This window comes from Caenorhabditis briggsae (genome assembly GCF_000004555.2).
Source record: "Caenorhabditis briggsae complete genome, chrII, whole genome shotgun sequence".
Taxonomy (NCBI): domain Eukaryota; kingdom Metazoa; phylum Nematoda; class Chromadorea; order Rhabditida; family Rhabditidae; genus Caenorhabditis; species Caenorhabditis briggsae.
The window spans coordinates 13,941,903-13,956,342 of record NC_013486.2 but is presented as its reverse complement, the minus strand read 5'-3'; the positions used below and the strand labels follow the sequence as shown (position 1 = coordinate 13,956,342).

The following is a 14,440-nucleotide window of genomic DNA, read 5'->3' as shown; positions in this document are numbered from 1 at the left end:
GGAAATCCTCGTCCCTCGGCGGCACCTTTTTTTGAATTTTTTTCCTTTTCACGGCGTTTTTTGGGGATTTCGGATTTTTTTTGAATTTTTTCGCAATAATATTCGGAAAATAGATAAATTTTAACACAATTTGATGCAATAAAAAAATTGACCGGAGTCCCCCTTTAAAAATCTTTCTGGAAACTTCGGTGACGTCTTTTCATTATAGTGATAATTTTTTAAATATCGTCACCAATCATATAAGACGGTTGAAATTTGAAGAATTTTTTCGCATGTATAGAAACACCTCGAATTGATGATTTCATGTACCATGTAGCATTTATTTCAGTTTCACCAAATGTCTGAATTTTCTGTACAAAAATTATCAATATTACAGAAATTAGTCAAAGTTATAGAAAATGTTTATTTGATGGATCTGAAAATGATCTTGAACAGAAAAATAGGTGGACAAATTAAAATTGGACAGTGTGGACAGTTGGGACAGTAGTAGTAGTTTTCTCAAATCCGGGTGACAACCAATCTTCCTGCATTTTGAACTTCTTGATGCTCTGTGCCTTCTTTTCTTCTACAGGTACAGAATCGGTTTGTCTCCCGATTTTGTACTTTTTTAAAGGTGGAGGACATGAAAAAAAAAATGTTCTCGAAATTCCGTTCAAAGATGCCCCTCGAGGAGTTGAACTTGTGAGGGCGATGATTGAGGGTGCGGCGCCGCAACCGACTGAGCCACGCGGGCAAAGAGAAAGGGCACGCCCGATTGGATACATAAAGGCGAGGACGACAGCTGTACGCAGAGTGACATTAAGCGTTGTACACCGTCACGGTAGAATGCATACTCTAGCTACAAAAAAACTACGAAAAATCTCCTGTCCCCCCACCTTTAAAAGAAAAAGTGCTCACGCCAAATTCAAGTATTATTTGAATTGTGCCACGAGGTACGAAATCGGTAGGCAAACCGACTCTGTACCTAGCGAAACAATTCAAATTTTCTCTGATTTCACGTGTCTTTTTGTGCATTTTGAAACATTACTCATCAAATCCGATCTTGAACCAATTTTTTGATCGACACTAACTTTCTACAATACGCTTATTTGGGTGAGAGTGATATCTGAAATTTTGGATATTTTGAGACTGCTATCCAATATCCAATCCGCTAGCCAAAAGTCAATCCGATGTCAACAATAAGTACCATCAAAAGATGAGAAAGAATTCGGGTCGGGTATATACTTACTGTTAACGTCGGATTAGCTTCAAAATATCCAAAATTTCAGATATCACTCTCACCCAAATAAGCGTATTGTAGAAAATGAGTGTCGATCAAAAAATTGGTTCAAGATCGGATTTGATGAGTAATGTTTCAAAATGCACAAAAAGACACGTGAAATCAGAGAAAATTTGAATTGTTTCGCTAGGTACAGAGTCGGTTTGCCTACCGATTTCGTACCTCGTGGCACAATTCAAATAATACTTGAATTTGGCGTGACCACTTTTTCCTTTAAAAAAAGTACAAAATCGGGAGACAAACCGATTCTGTACCTGTAGAAGGAAAGAAGGCACAGAGCATCAAGAAGTGCAGGAAGATTGGTTGTCACCTGGATTTGAGCAAACTACTACTACTGTCCCAACTGTGCACACTGTCCAATTTTAATTTGTCCACCTATTTTTCTGTTCAAGATCATTTTCAGATCCATCAAATCAACATTTTCTATAACTTTGACTAATTTCTGGAATATTCATACAGAAAATTTCTGAATTGTAAAAAGGCAAGGCGAAACTGGACGAAATCTGTGGAACAGACAAACTTTTCGAAAAACTTTTGTTCTTTCTATTAACTCTGTTCTTTTTGTACATAAAATTTGAGAAATTCCGGTTTTCAGAAATGAGAAAAAAATTCTTCAAATTTCTCTTATATAATTTTTATTGGTGCTTCACCTCGTTCGCTTAATTAGTACCTTTCCCTGAAAATTGCTAGACAAGTTGAGTTATTTCGAAAAGTTAAAGGTTTCGTTTTCTTCTTGATCATATTCATGAGCAATCTGAAGTTTGACGTATTTGTAGTCTTCTGGAACACTGATAGTATAACTACGAAAAATGTTGTTTGTAAGACAATTCGAAGCTTTACGAATACGTTTTAACATCTAGCTTATCACAAGATTCCTGGAAAAAAAATTCATGCGAACTTTCTGGATTCCCGACTTCTCAATTGTATTCAACGTCTTCTGAAACAACCTAAAATGTGGGTATCTGGAAATGTTGAATTTTGTAGAAGTCTGGAACTCTAAAACCTCTGCAAAACAACTAAAAAGGGTGGGAGTCAGAAAATAAACTTATTAAAGGTGGGGGGACATGAAAAAATAATGTTCTCGAAATTCCGTTCAAAGATGCCCCTCGAGGAGTTGAACTTGTGAGGGCGATGATTGAGGGTGCGGTGCCGCTACCGACTGAGCCACGCGGGCAAAGAGAAAGCGCACGCCCGTTTGCATACATAAAGGCGAGGACGACAGCTGTACGCAGATGGACATTAAGCGTTGTACACCGTGACGGTAGAATGCATACTCTAGCTACAAAAAAACTACGAAATATCTCCTGTCCCCCCACCTTTAAAGAAGGAAACGAGATGATTTCTTTGGATTGATTTTATTGGTATTTTGTGAGACTTTCATATTTTTACAATTCATGATTTTCTTTTTAGAAACTTATGATTTTAGCGTTTGCCAAATATTGTGATGACATTTTTTGTAAAATCAAACCTAAATATTTTATGATATTTTTACCAACGAAATTGCTGATGAACAATTAAGCAAAACTTTACTATCGTCATCATTTTTTGTTATTTGTCTACTTGGTATGGATAATTGATACTTTAAAAGTTCCCACTCCACACCATAAAAAATTGTTTGTCACCTGTCCACATTCAATGAGCAAATACCGTTAATTTGAGCTCAATCAAAAAAATAATGGAACCGAAATAACCAATCAGTTTGAGTTGTATCATTTATCTGTTTTCCCCATTCTTCATAAGTTTTCAACTTTCACACACCATCGTACTCTTTTTCCCCTTTTATGTCTATTTAGAGATACTAATACATCATTACCCATCGAGGTCTCATATATCATGTATCTCGAATATCTCATATAAAGTCTCACAATCAGAAACTTTTGCAAACACACTTTTGCAAAAAGTTGAAGAAAAAACCACTGTTCAAGAATTCCTTCAAACCTTCTCACATCATCATTACTAATAACATTCACCAAATTCCGTATGTCCGGATGGATGTAGCGTGTCTGTTCACCCATTCAAAGTTAACCGATTGAGCTGAAACCTAGGCAGGCGAGTTGGAAATTTTTATTAGTTTTTGCCCGACCCTTTCTATTTTCGAAATTTTGATTCTGAAGTCTTCTGGAGACGTTCCTCGGTTTCACCACAGTAAAGCGTGTTGGGCAGAGAGGGCGATGGTGGAGAGCGAGAGAGAAAAAGGGGGAGGAAATACATACACACGTGTATACATTTCTCCCATCCTCCCAAAGGCGACCCGTGGTGTAGCGGTTAACGCAGTGGGTTTTTGCCCGCGGTATGCGGGTTCGAGTCCGATCGGTGACAGCTTTTTTTGTTTTTTTTGTAGAGAGTTCAGAAGTGAATATGAAAATGTCTGACTATTTTTAATCAGTTTGAATGAAACCCTAGCAAAGATTTTCCCCATTTCATTAGTTTCAAGTCGAAAGTAGCAACTTGAATAATTTTTGTGTTATCAGCAAATTTGGGATAACAATTTGGTAGATAAATCGGGTATAATTCAAATTTCTTCTAATTCAAATTTCTTGAGTTTCGAGATATCCGGATCGTCAGAAAAAATGATAAAGGGAGAAATACAGGAACTTCGAACTATAGGAACTCTCAAAATCTCCAACATAGGAACTCTCTGAAGTTGAAAATCAGATAAGAACTGAAGTTTTCGAGATTAAGGTTTCAAACTGTGGACGTTTTGAATTCAAATCTCTAGCTTTACACTTCCTAAATTTACCAACTCCTCGAAGTTCAGAAAATTAAACACTCAAATATTCAAAACTCCAGAAGCTAGAGAATTTGGAAACTCGGAAACTTGAAAATTAAACGAATATGCATGAATTTTTGAAATTCTGAGTTCAAAAATAAAAGAATTCAGAAACTCGGAAATTTTGAAATTTTCATCCGAGGTTCAAAATCAAAAAAGAACTTTTGGATTCGCATAATTCTGAACTTTCAAATATAAAACTTTCCAAAATTTCAGTTTATAGATACCTGGGTTTCCGTATTTCTGACTTCCAGAGTTTTCAAAATTTTCAGTTCCGAGATTTCCAATAAAAGAGGCTCAGCCCCTGTAAAGTGTAAACCGACTTCTCTATTTACAGTTTTAATTTCAGAGTTAGACTCAGAATTTCAAAATTTAAAAAACCTCTAACAAGATCTTCAAAATTGAAATTTTCGAACTTCGGAATTTCCAACAGAAATTCTGTAAATTTTGACTACTGTACTTCCTCTAATACATAAAACCCGCCCGCAAAGTGTTTCGAAAAAATAGAAGACCGCCCTCTAATACATTGAAGGCCATGGGCTTCAACTAGAGAAAATACGGTAATTCGAAATTCCAGAATTTTTGAAACTGAGATTTTAGAACTCGAAAGTTTCTCAATTCCTGAACTTTCTAATTTCGGAATTTCGGAATTTCGGAATTTCTGATTTTTAGAATTTCAGAACTTTTTCCCGGAAATTCAAAATCCCTGAATTTCAAATTTTGAGATCGCGGGATCTCAGAATCGCATAAATTCAGAAGTGCAGAATGAAAGTTTCGAATGTTTCACTGAATTTCAAAATTCTTAACTTCCCAATTGCCAAATTTCTGTTTTTTTGAAAATATATTGCTGAGAAACAGAAGCCGACCCTCTAATGGAAGTCCACCCTGAAAAAGAAGTTGAAAAATAGAAGTCCATGGACTTCTATCAGAGGAAATACGGTATCTTAAAATCTCTAATTCCTAATACACTGAATTTCACAATTTCCAATTTCGAGGTCCAGAATAAACGTGTAGAAACGTTTTTATAAGATTACGTGTACTCTAACCGGAGGACAGGAGGTTCAGCCCCGAAGGGGCGCAAACCGACTGGTTATAAATATTCGAATCTCTCAAAAACTACTGAATACGCAAGTCTGCTGCCATTTGCTCTTTGCTCAGCGCCCTTAAAATTGTCACTTAATTGCAATGCCTTCTACTCTGACGTCTTCTTCTTCCTCTTCTAGAATTTCCGTCGTGCCTTTCGCGCCAAGGGCTCCGCCCCAGTCTTAAAGTTTTGACTCCGCCCCTTTCTTTCTGAAACGGCGCCCATATCCAGTTAAAGTCTCATTCATACCTGACGAGCTTCTCACCGACCGCTCTTCTCACTTCCCCTTCATCAATTTCAAGATGAATACCCTCACCATTGTCCTCCTTCTCTCTTTGACCGTTGCTATGGTCCACTCAACCTTCAATTCGGAGAAATCAGCAATGGAGAAGGCCGACAATCAAGGCAATTTCTTCGCCGAGATGTTTAGCGACATCCAAGGATCCCCGAACGCTAAGAAGTCTCGTTCCCGCCGTCTCAGTTGTGGATTCAAACTTCTTCAGAAGATCGCTGGATACTGCGGAGAATTGAGTGAGTTCAAATAGGAATTTTTATTAATACTCATTGATTTCATTCAGCCAGCGAGACTGGTGTAGATATTGCCTCTATCTGCTGCCGTTCGGAGTGCTCAGAAGAGTTTATCAAGAGAAGCGTCTGTCCAGAGATGCTCTAGATGTCGTCCACAGTGATCCAGCCGCCAGATTCGTGTTCTTCCCCAGTTGAAATGTTATAATTTCTGTTTTTGATCACATTCCCCACCCCAGTACTTCTCTCCCAGTCGTTTGAGTCAGTTTGAATCATAATAAATCTTTATTGTTGATGCTCATTGTTTCTATTTGTCTTCAGCAGTCTTCGTTGAGTCTCTCCTTCAGCTTTCCGGTCTTCTCAACTTTGACGTGGAAATTGTTGACACCAAATCATAATTTGGGGTGTCAAATGTGAATGAAAGCACAAATGTCTCTAGATTCCCAAGAGGGCAACAGTGATTCATGGAGTACTTCAATGCTTGGAGCCCGATGATTGGCATTCCAGAACATTCTCACGAATTCAACCTTTTGGAATGTACTTCTAACATCAATTCCAAAATTGTTCCATAAATAAACTTTATCTCAGGTTTCTCACCCTTATCAAAAACAAAGACATTCAATGATTCGATTTTCCCACACCATACGAATAGAACTAGTACTTGGAGATGTATGCTGCCTGTTTTCTCTCGATTCTCCAGTTTCTACCTTCTCAAAAAATCAACTAATTTTGCCACACCAGCAACGTCTCCATCTGTTTACGACTTTACTTTTTCCAGACATTGACGTATTAATTGTAGCTTCTTCCTCACTAACATATGATCCCAAAGGTTTTGGTTAGTCATAGACCCAAAGAGTTCGAATTTTCGAGTCCAGTTTCAAAATGTTTCGCCACCTTTGACGGCGTCCTGTGGCATTTTCCAGTATTCATCATTATGTTTCTTCCCAAAAGTAACAAGAAAAGTATCGTGAAAAAAACAGACAACTACGAACACTCCAAGCTTCAGATTGCTCATTGAATAAGATCAAGAAGAAAAATACAACGAAGTTGACTTCTCGAAATAGCTCAACTTGTCTAGCAATTTTCAAGGAAAGGTACTATGTAATTAATCCAACGGGGAATAGCATAAACAAAAGTACGAAATTAATGATGATAGAAAAATTTAAAAAAAAGATACTAGCATTTTTATTGTAAGAATGATGATGATTGAAATTCTTCAACGAAGTTTCAGAAAATACCTGGAATGGAAAATTCTGGGAAACTAAAAGTAATGTGCAACCTTGAAATTAACAGAAAAAGTGGCAAAAAATTGTAGTGGATAAAAGTAGTCCAAGAGAAATAAAATTATTGTTACAGGCACTACAAAATTTTTGCTTGAACAAACAGAATAAGATCGAAAAGAAAAAATTCTGCATGTCTAGAATTTTTCAGGTGCTTTTAACGCCAACGAAAGAGACTTTTCTGTGAACGGTTCTTAGATAGTTTTTTAATGCTTCTTCAAATGATGTTATCGTAAAAAACTTCAAAATTTGAAAAAAAAATACCAGAAAAATCAAATAATCGTCATAACCTTATCCAGAATCTTCGCCTTTATCTTATCAGACAACTTCATGTAATCCGACGACGCCTTCAATTTTCTTGCTCTCGCTACATTCTCCAACTCATTGATCATTTTCTCCAACAGCAAATCCATTCCGTATCTATCAGCCATCCACATCAAATTCTCGTTTACAATTTTTGTGTAATGCAGAAGATGATATTCGACGTGGTGTATAACAGATGGGATCATGAATCGATCGGCGAGTTCCAAAAGTTTTGGAACACTTTTGTCTGGAAAATTTTAATTTTGAAGTCAAATTGGCAAAATGGAAAACGATGCCATTTGGAAACACAGTCTTTGGATAAATTGTGCTGAGAATTAGTCCGATATCGCCATAGGTCACATCCTTGATTGGTACCACTTCCATTTGCCCCTCTTTGAAATTGGAAGAGAATAAGGTGGAGAAGAAATCAGAATGGTATGAGAGGAACTGAAAAAATAAATGGAAAAGATTTTGTGAATTCCAAATTCTAGGCCTTCAAACTCACTGATTTATTCACATGAAGTTGCATTCCATCCACTTCAAGAATCGCATCGTTTTTATCCGATGGGAGGAACATTTCATGGGAAAGTTCCGTCATTGAAATGATAGGGACTGAAGTGTACTCGTAACGAACGTTGCAATTGAAGAAAACATCTTCGGTAATTTCTGTTAGAACAGTTTGAACTTCGTCCGTTACATCCACTTCAATTTTTGAAGATTTTGCATTTACGTTTCAACGCCAAATGATTTCTCCCGTAAGCCCCAGAAGGCGTTGAAGGTTAAGATCCTCCCAGCTGAATTGCCAAGTAAGGTAAAACTTCCCTTCAATTTGTTCTTTTTTCCAGACACTGAAAAGTAGAATGAACTAAATGACCTGGTTTTTGTTGCTGCAAAAACATGGCTGAAAACCGACCACTTCAATCCTTTCGTTGTGTTTGTGTCAAGCTATTGGAAGTGAAACTATTGGAAGTGTGTGGAGCTTACCTATCAATGTCGGCTCCTGGACGTTTCAGAACCCGACGTTTCGGAACCACGAGGTTTCAGAACCCGACAGTTCAGAACCCGACAGTTCAGAACATGATGTTTCAGAACTTTTCTGCATTTTTGTATAGTGGTTTTTGCGCACCAAATGAGCATTGCTCACTTCAATTTTGTGTTTTTCTGTTTTTTATTCATTCTCATCTACCGTACTCCAAATAATGATAGGTTCACACTGGGTATCTCTCAAAAAATCAAAAATATTGAACTTTTCAAGAACGATGTCTAGAAGTACGCAATAATTTTTCCGGCGAATAGAAGTCTCATTTTGAATGATTTTTTAATGAAATCATTTTTTAAAAGTTCAACGTTTTCGATTTTTTGAGAGTGTGAACCTATTATTATTTGGAGTACGGTAGATGAGAATGAACAAAAAAGCAGAAAAACACAAAATTGAAATGAGCAATGCTTATCTGGTGCGCAAAAACCACTATAAAAAATGCAGAAAAGTTCTGAAACGTCGGGTTCTGAAACGTCGTGGTTCCGAAACGTATCTTGATGATGGATTAGTTGTGGGTGAGACGGAGAGAGAAGTCGCGAGAGCAGTGAGAAAGGTGAGAGAAGATCTGCATAATGCTGGTGTGTGTGTGGCAGAAGAAAAGTCGTTCTGGGTGCCAGACGCTAAGTTTACGTGGCTTGGTTATGAATGCGACCTGGTCGCGAAAGAGGTTCGTGGAACCGAGAAGAGAATGGCCACGTGGTGGTCTGCTCTTGATGAGTTGAGGAGGAGCCTGGCTCCAACGGTTCTGGACCGTATGAAGTTTTTGGGATGCCTGGCATCATTTGAACTTGTTGCAGGTGACATTGGTGTGGCGAAGGCAAGATGGATGATGCAGGTGGTCGGCGAAAACCAGAAGAAGAAGAACGAATCGAAGTTGGCAAGGAAGTTCTTGAGTTCTGGAGAGCGAGAGGCGCAGAACTTTTGAGAAGAAATTTATTAGAAGTTGAGTCAAAGCCCGACTTTTTCCTGTATACCGATGCCTCTGCGCGTGGTATTGGAGGCTTGTTAAAGAATGAGAGGCAGGATATTTTGTGGAAAATGACAGAAATCGGCGACGGAAACATTGAAAAACAGTCGAGCGCTTGGAGAGAGTTGACCGCGGTCGAAGTGGCTTCGGCGAGAATAAGTTCAAACCTGAAAGGGAGAGTTCAGGTGTTAGTCGATAGTCAGGCAGCTGTGAGCGTGTGAGAAGAGGCTCCATGAAGCCAGAGCTGCATTCTTTAGCTGAGAGAGTGTGGCATAACTTGGAGAACGTCGGTGAGAGCTCGTTTTTGTGGATTCCGAGAGAGAAAAATGTAGAAGCGGACGAAGCGAGTAGAAACTTTGATTTTGATGACTGGGGAATAGCTGAGCGAGTTTTTAGTCAAGCGCAGAGAATGTGGGGCGAGATAAAAGTGGACTGGTTCGCAGATGCGAATAATAAGAAGACGGAATTGTATTTTTCTAGATATCCCGAGTTTGGAACGAGCGGAGTCAACGTCTTCGAGCACGTCGAGAGAGCAGAGCGAATGGGACTTCCTTGGTTAGTACCTCCACCAGTTTTGATACCTCAGTTAATAAAAATTATGAGGAGAAGGAGATTGAGAGGCGTGCTAGTTGCCCCGTTGTGGAAAAGTCATATTTCTTATCAGACGCTTGTAGATTATTCAGGGAGGTTCATAAGGGAAGTAAAAGACTATATTATCTACGAGAAACACGATTGTATTTTCATTCCCGGGGAGGGATCTAGGCATTGCGAGGCTACTAACTCAAAATTTTGTAGGTCCGATTTTATTCTAGCATTTTTAGATTTCACTCAATAGGCCCCAGGCTTTGCACTTGTTTCTACATTATTAATTGAACGTAAAACCTATGTATAATGAACTTGTAATATCAAAACCCTCTTTCAAAGTGATGAAACAGAAAAACATATTCTCTTGGAGCGTAGAGGAAAGATAATATTATGTTTTTCGTTGAAGAACGGAGAAAGAGGCGCGCGAGAGTTAAAGGCGCATAGACTTTAGGCGGCTTGTGGTCTCGCAACGATCACGACCGCCGGGCGTGAAAACGGAGTTTTCAAACCATTCTACGCAATTTTAACGAGGGTCCCAGCCCGCCCGCCCGGGGAAGAGGAATAAAGAAGGACAAAAGAGTTATAAACTAATTTTCAGAAGGCCCCAAAAAGGATTACATCGAAGAGATCGAGAGACAAGCAGGGAAAGAATTCCAGACGCACCTGGACAAGCTCAAAGCGGCTCCACTGGAATCTAAGGCCTCGTCGACGGCTCTGGCTTATAAAGCAGAGAACAAGAGGAGACACATGATTTTTTAACACATGATTTTGTTTAAGATATAACAAGTAGTGATTTTCAAAAGTTTTAATTTTGGGAAAAATATTCAGAAAGTGTTAATATTTATGTTATATTTGTTGAAAAAACACGTTGCTCCCAAAAACTTGAAATTTCAGTACTTTGATGTGAAAATTAAAACTTTTGAAATTCACTACTTGTTATATACATGCGTAAAATAGTTTGGTAATCGGAAAAAATTAGTCTGTGATGAGAAATAACAGCAAATGTGATCTCTGGCAAAAAAATTTAAAAGAATTTCTATTTTGTATACAGGAGGACAAAAAAAAGGGTTTGAAATGTAAAATGATGACCGTTAAAAATATGTCCACCTGAAAACAACAGCAAGAGTACATGTATAAGTGAGCAATAAATATAGGGAAAGGCAATGAGAATTATCACAGAAGCACAGATGATGTTTTGACGGTTTACAAAAAATAGTGAATTCTCACAAACTTCTGACCAAACCAACAACGGTTCATCAAAAAAATACACCCTTGTTTTAATAGAAAACCAGTTGGCTTACGCCCTTTTGGGGATAAACCTTTCTGGCTTCCGCTTGTCATACCAGTACTCAAATAAAAATGTTCGACCTGTTTTTATATTAGCAATAAAACTGTGACGAAGGAAAAAAAAACAGCTGAAAAAAACTCCTGGAATTTTGTATTTCTGAAATTCAAAAAGTCAGAATCTTACAAATCTGAAAGTTTGAGAGCGACGAAATCCTAGGATTCCTTAATCGTAAAATTGTAAGAAGGTCCTCGAAAAAAGCTTTTGCAGGTCCTCCGAAAGATTCTGCAGATGATGTTAGGAAAAAAATCAAGAAATCAGTCCAGCTCCTGTGTTTTTTTCATTTGGGTGTCTTGTTGAATAAATAAAAAATTAAACAGTTCTACACTGAAAAGTTTGGAGTAGATCACTCAAACGAAGCGCCTAATTGCGTACTGTTATCTCTATGTTTTCGAAACGTTTCAATAAATTGGGGATCTTAACACAAAGGGGAGGGGAGACAAACCTAGGCGCGCAAACGACTCTCGGATTCGACTAGGTTCGTGATTTTCTGGCCCAATTTGGTGAAAATCGATATTTTGGAACTCCAACATTCACGGGACCATCCGGTCGATGCACCATGTTGACAGCGGATCCTCAGTCAGTTGAGACCGATCCTACGTCCTAACCCGAGAGTGTCAGCAACCTGAAATGGCCCCCAATTCCCCCCAGCTAAAACCTCCTGGGAGCTACCGGAGGAAACCTTGCTGCCTTCTAAAACTGGTGCTAACAAACCAAAACGATGCCAAACGTAGAAAACTAGCTGAAAGGCTAAAAAAGGTTAAACGGGACCGCATAGCGGTCAGCTCTTGGTGAGATACGAACACTCGCTTCGCCGCAGCGAAGACTGAGTAACGACGGGCGGCGGACGCCAGTGCCGAGTGGCGCGGCGCGGCCGCTGCGACGCGGTCGTTGGCGCGTATTCAAATAATATTAATATTATTTGAGTGAAACAATGCACTTGAAATTAGAGAACGAAGAGAGATAAGAAGGGGAATGAACATGACCCGATTAAAGCGGATAATCCAGAGTGATTTTATGGAGAAAATCGGGAGACTCTGGGTTATCTCGCTTTCAGGTTGTCATTGTTCCAAGACAATGGGAAAAATTGTCAACATCATAACCTTATTCAAAATCTTTGCCTTCGTCTTACCAGATCACTCCAGTTAACCCGATGACGCCTTCAATTTCTTTGCTTTTGTTACAGTATCCAACTTCTTGATAATTTTCTCTAACAATACATCCATTCCATATCTATGTATCTGCCATCCACATTAACTTTTCGTTATCTATTTTTGTATTATTCACAAGATGATATTCGACGTGGTGGATAGCAGATGTGATCATGAATCCTTCGGCCAGTTCCCAACGCTTTGCAACGTCTATAAGTGCAAAATGACAAACTGATGAAGGCTTGTATCTCTTGAAGTTTTAACGGGGAACAATTGGAACTTCAAAGAATAGACGGGCTTTCAGGACAGCTTACTTCGATTCAACCACTGAACAACCTCCAATTCGTGTTGATGTGGATCTAAACAGCATTCATCAAGTGTTTGGAAAGATTAGAAGGAACACAAAATCATTCGAAAGTTTTTCTGACGGCGGACTAGTTACTCATATCTGGAAGAACTCACAATAGAATTTTAGAGACTAAATTTCGATGTTTTTTTTGTCAATTTCCATTTTCCAATTATCTTCGCAGAGATTTTCTAGAAATTGAGAAAATACTGAATTCTCAGACACCCACACTTTTCCTAACGGTCCTATTGGTCCCAACATCATCGATTGACGTCTTTGATGATTAACTTTTTTATTCCAAAGCTTTCTGGAAACCTCAGTGACGCATATTTATATTTGCCTCAAATATTTCGCTATCATCACAAATCATGTAATTTTCTTCGCACTATTCCCCATTGAATTAATACGTGCCTATCCTTGGAATTCATTAAACAAGTGCAGCTATTTCGAGAAGTTAAACTTTTTAGTTTTCTTCTGGATCATAATTGATGAGCAATCTGAAGTTGACACGTTTGTAGTTTTCATCTTCTCTATCTTTTTTCTGTTAGTGGGAACCTAATATAGCATTTTCCGTTTTAATTAGAAACAAAAAAAAGACTAACGGGAAATGACATAGAATAACTACAAAATATGTAGTTTGAAAAATAATTAAAAGCTATACGAATAAGTTTCTCGGTCAAGCTCATCCCATCGTTCCTGGGAAAAGATTACTGTTGGTTTCTTTCACTTTCAGATTTCCGAAATTATTAATTTTCATGAATGAAATTTCAGATTTCAGATATTTTCTCGAAAAATATTTTTTTTTCAATTTTCTTTTTTTTTATCTCAAAATCTGGATTCACGAGGTGTTGAGGTCCCCTTGTAATTTGAGTAAAACATATATCTGCTTTTCCTCTTCTTCAAACATTTTCTAGTTTCCCTCACCATCGTACTCGTTTTTCACTTTTGAGTCTATTTAGAGATACTAATAAAGCATAACACATCTTACCAAATCTCATATATCATCTTCATATTTCTCATATTTCTCATATATGATATATCATCATAATTGTTTTGCAAAAAAAAATTGAAGAAAACTACACTGTTCAAAAGTTCTTACGATTTCTATTCGCTCACATCATAACTATACAAACAGATGTCTGCTGCTAGTTGCTTTTTGTTCAGCGTCCTTCTACTTTGACGTCTTCTTCTTCTTTCTCTTCTAAAACCTCCATCGCGCCTTTTGCGTCTAGAGCTCCATTACAATCTGAAAGTTTTGACTCCGCCATTTTTTGACTCCGCCCATTTTGCTGAAACGCCATTTTTTGACTCCGCCCATTTTGCTGAAACGGCGTCGATATCCAGTCAGAGTCTCATTCTCCCCTGAACGGCTTCTCACTGAAAGCGTGTCTCACTTCTCCTTCGTCCACTCCAAGATGAATACCCTCGCAGTTGTCCTCTTTCTTTCCCTGATCATTGGTATGGTCTATTCCAACATCGATTCGGAGAAATCAGCAATGCTGGAGATGACAGACAATCAAGCCAATTTCTTCGCAGAGATGTTTAATGGCATCCAAGGATCCCCGAACGCTAAGAAGTCTCGTTCCCGCCGTCTCAGCTGTGGATTCAAGCTTCTTCAAAAAATCGCTGGATACTGCGGAGAATTGAGTGAGTTGAAATGATAACTTATGCCGCGTTCAAAGTAGACTCCAGTAACTGGAAATTGCGTCCAAAGCTGCCAATTTTTCCAGCGTTGTTGCTGTGTTAATTTTTCGAGGTCCGCTGTA

At 38.4% G+C, this 14,440-nt stretch overlaps 4 protein-coding genes across 4 annotated transcripts in view; 2 read left to right on the top strand and 2 right to left on the bottom strand.

The window, feature by feature from the left end:
* Window positions 1–3,367: 3,367 nt before the first annotated feature.
* Window positions 3,368–3,490, bottom strand: CBG25714 (the record flags this gene model as incomplete). Its single annotated transcript, XM_045242991.1, has 1 exon — window positions 3,368–3,490. The coding sequence occupies one exon, from the start codon at window positions 3,488–3,490 to the stop codon at window positions 3,368–3,370; it is 123 nt and encodes a 40-aa protein (XP_045098724.1).
* Window positions 3,491–5,435: 1,945 nt separating this feature from the next.
* On the top strand, window positions 5,436–5,806 carry CBG07861 (the record flags this gene model as incomplete). Its single annotated transcript, XM_002631843.1, has 2 exons — window positions 5,436–5,664; window positions 5,712–5,806. The coding sequence occupies 2 exons, from the start codon at window positions 5,436–5,438 to the stop codon at window positions 5,804–5,806; spliced, it is 324 nt and encodes a 107-aa protein (XP_002631889.1).
* Window positions 5,807–7,210: 1,404 nt separating this feature from the next.
* Window positions 7,211–8,140, bottom strand: CBG07860 (the record flags this gene model as incomplete). Its single annotated transcript, XM_045242990.1, has 5 exons — window positions 7,211–7,488; window positions 7,533–7,569; window positions 7,617–7,688; window positions 7,747–7,943; window positions 8,116–8,140. The coding sequence occupies 5 exons, from the start codon at window positions 8,138–8,140 to the stop codon at window positions 7,211–7,213; spliced, it is 609 nt and encodes a 202-aa protein (XP_045093594.1).
* Window positions 8,141–14,089: 5,949 nt separating this feature from the next.
* The window catches only part of CBG07858, a gene marked incomplete at both ends in the record, with an annotated part of 697 nt that continues 346 nt past the window's right edge, over window positions 14,090–14,440 (top strand). Inside the window, one exon of the mRNA XM_002631841.1 lies at window positions 14,090–14,321. Within this exon, the coding sequence (XP_002631887.1) occupies window positions 14,090–14,321 (232 nt within the window). The remainder of the gene's footprint in view (window positions 14,322–14,440) is intronic.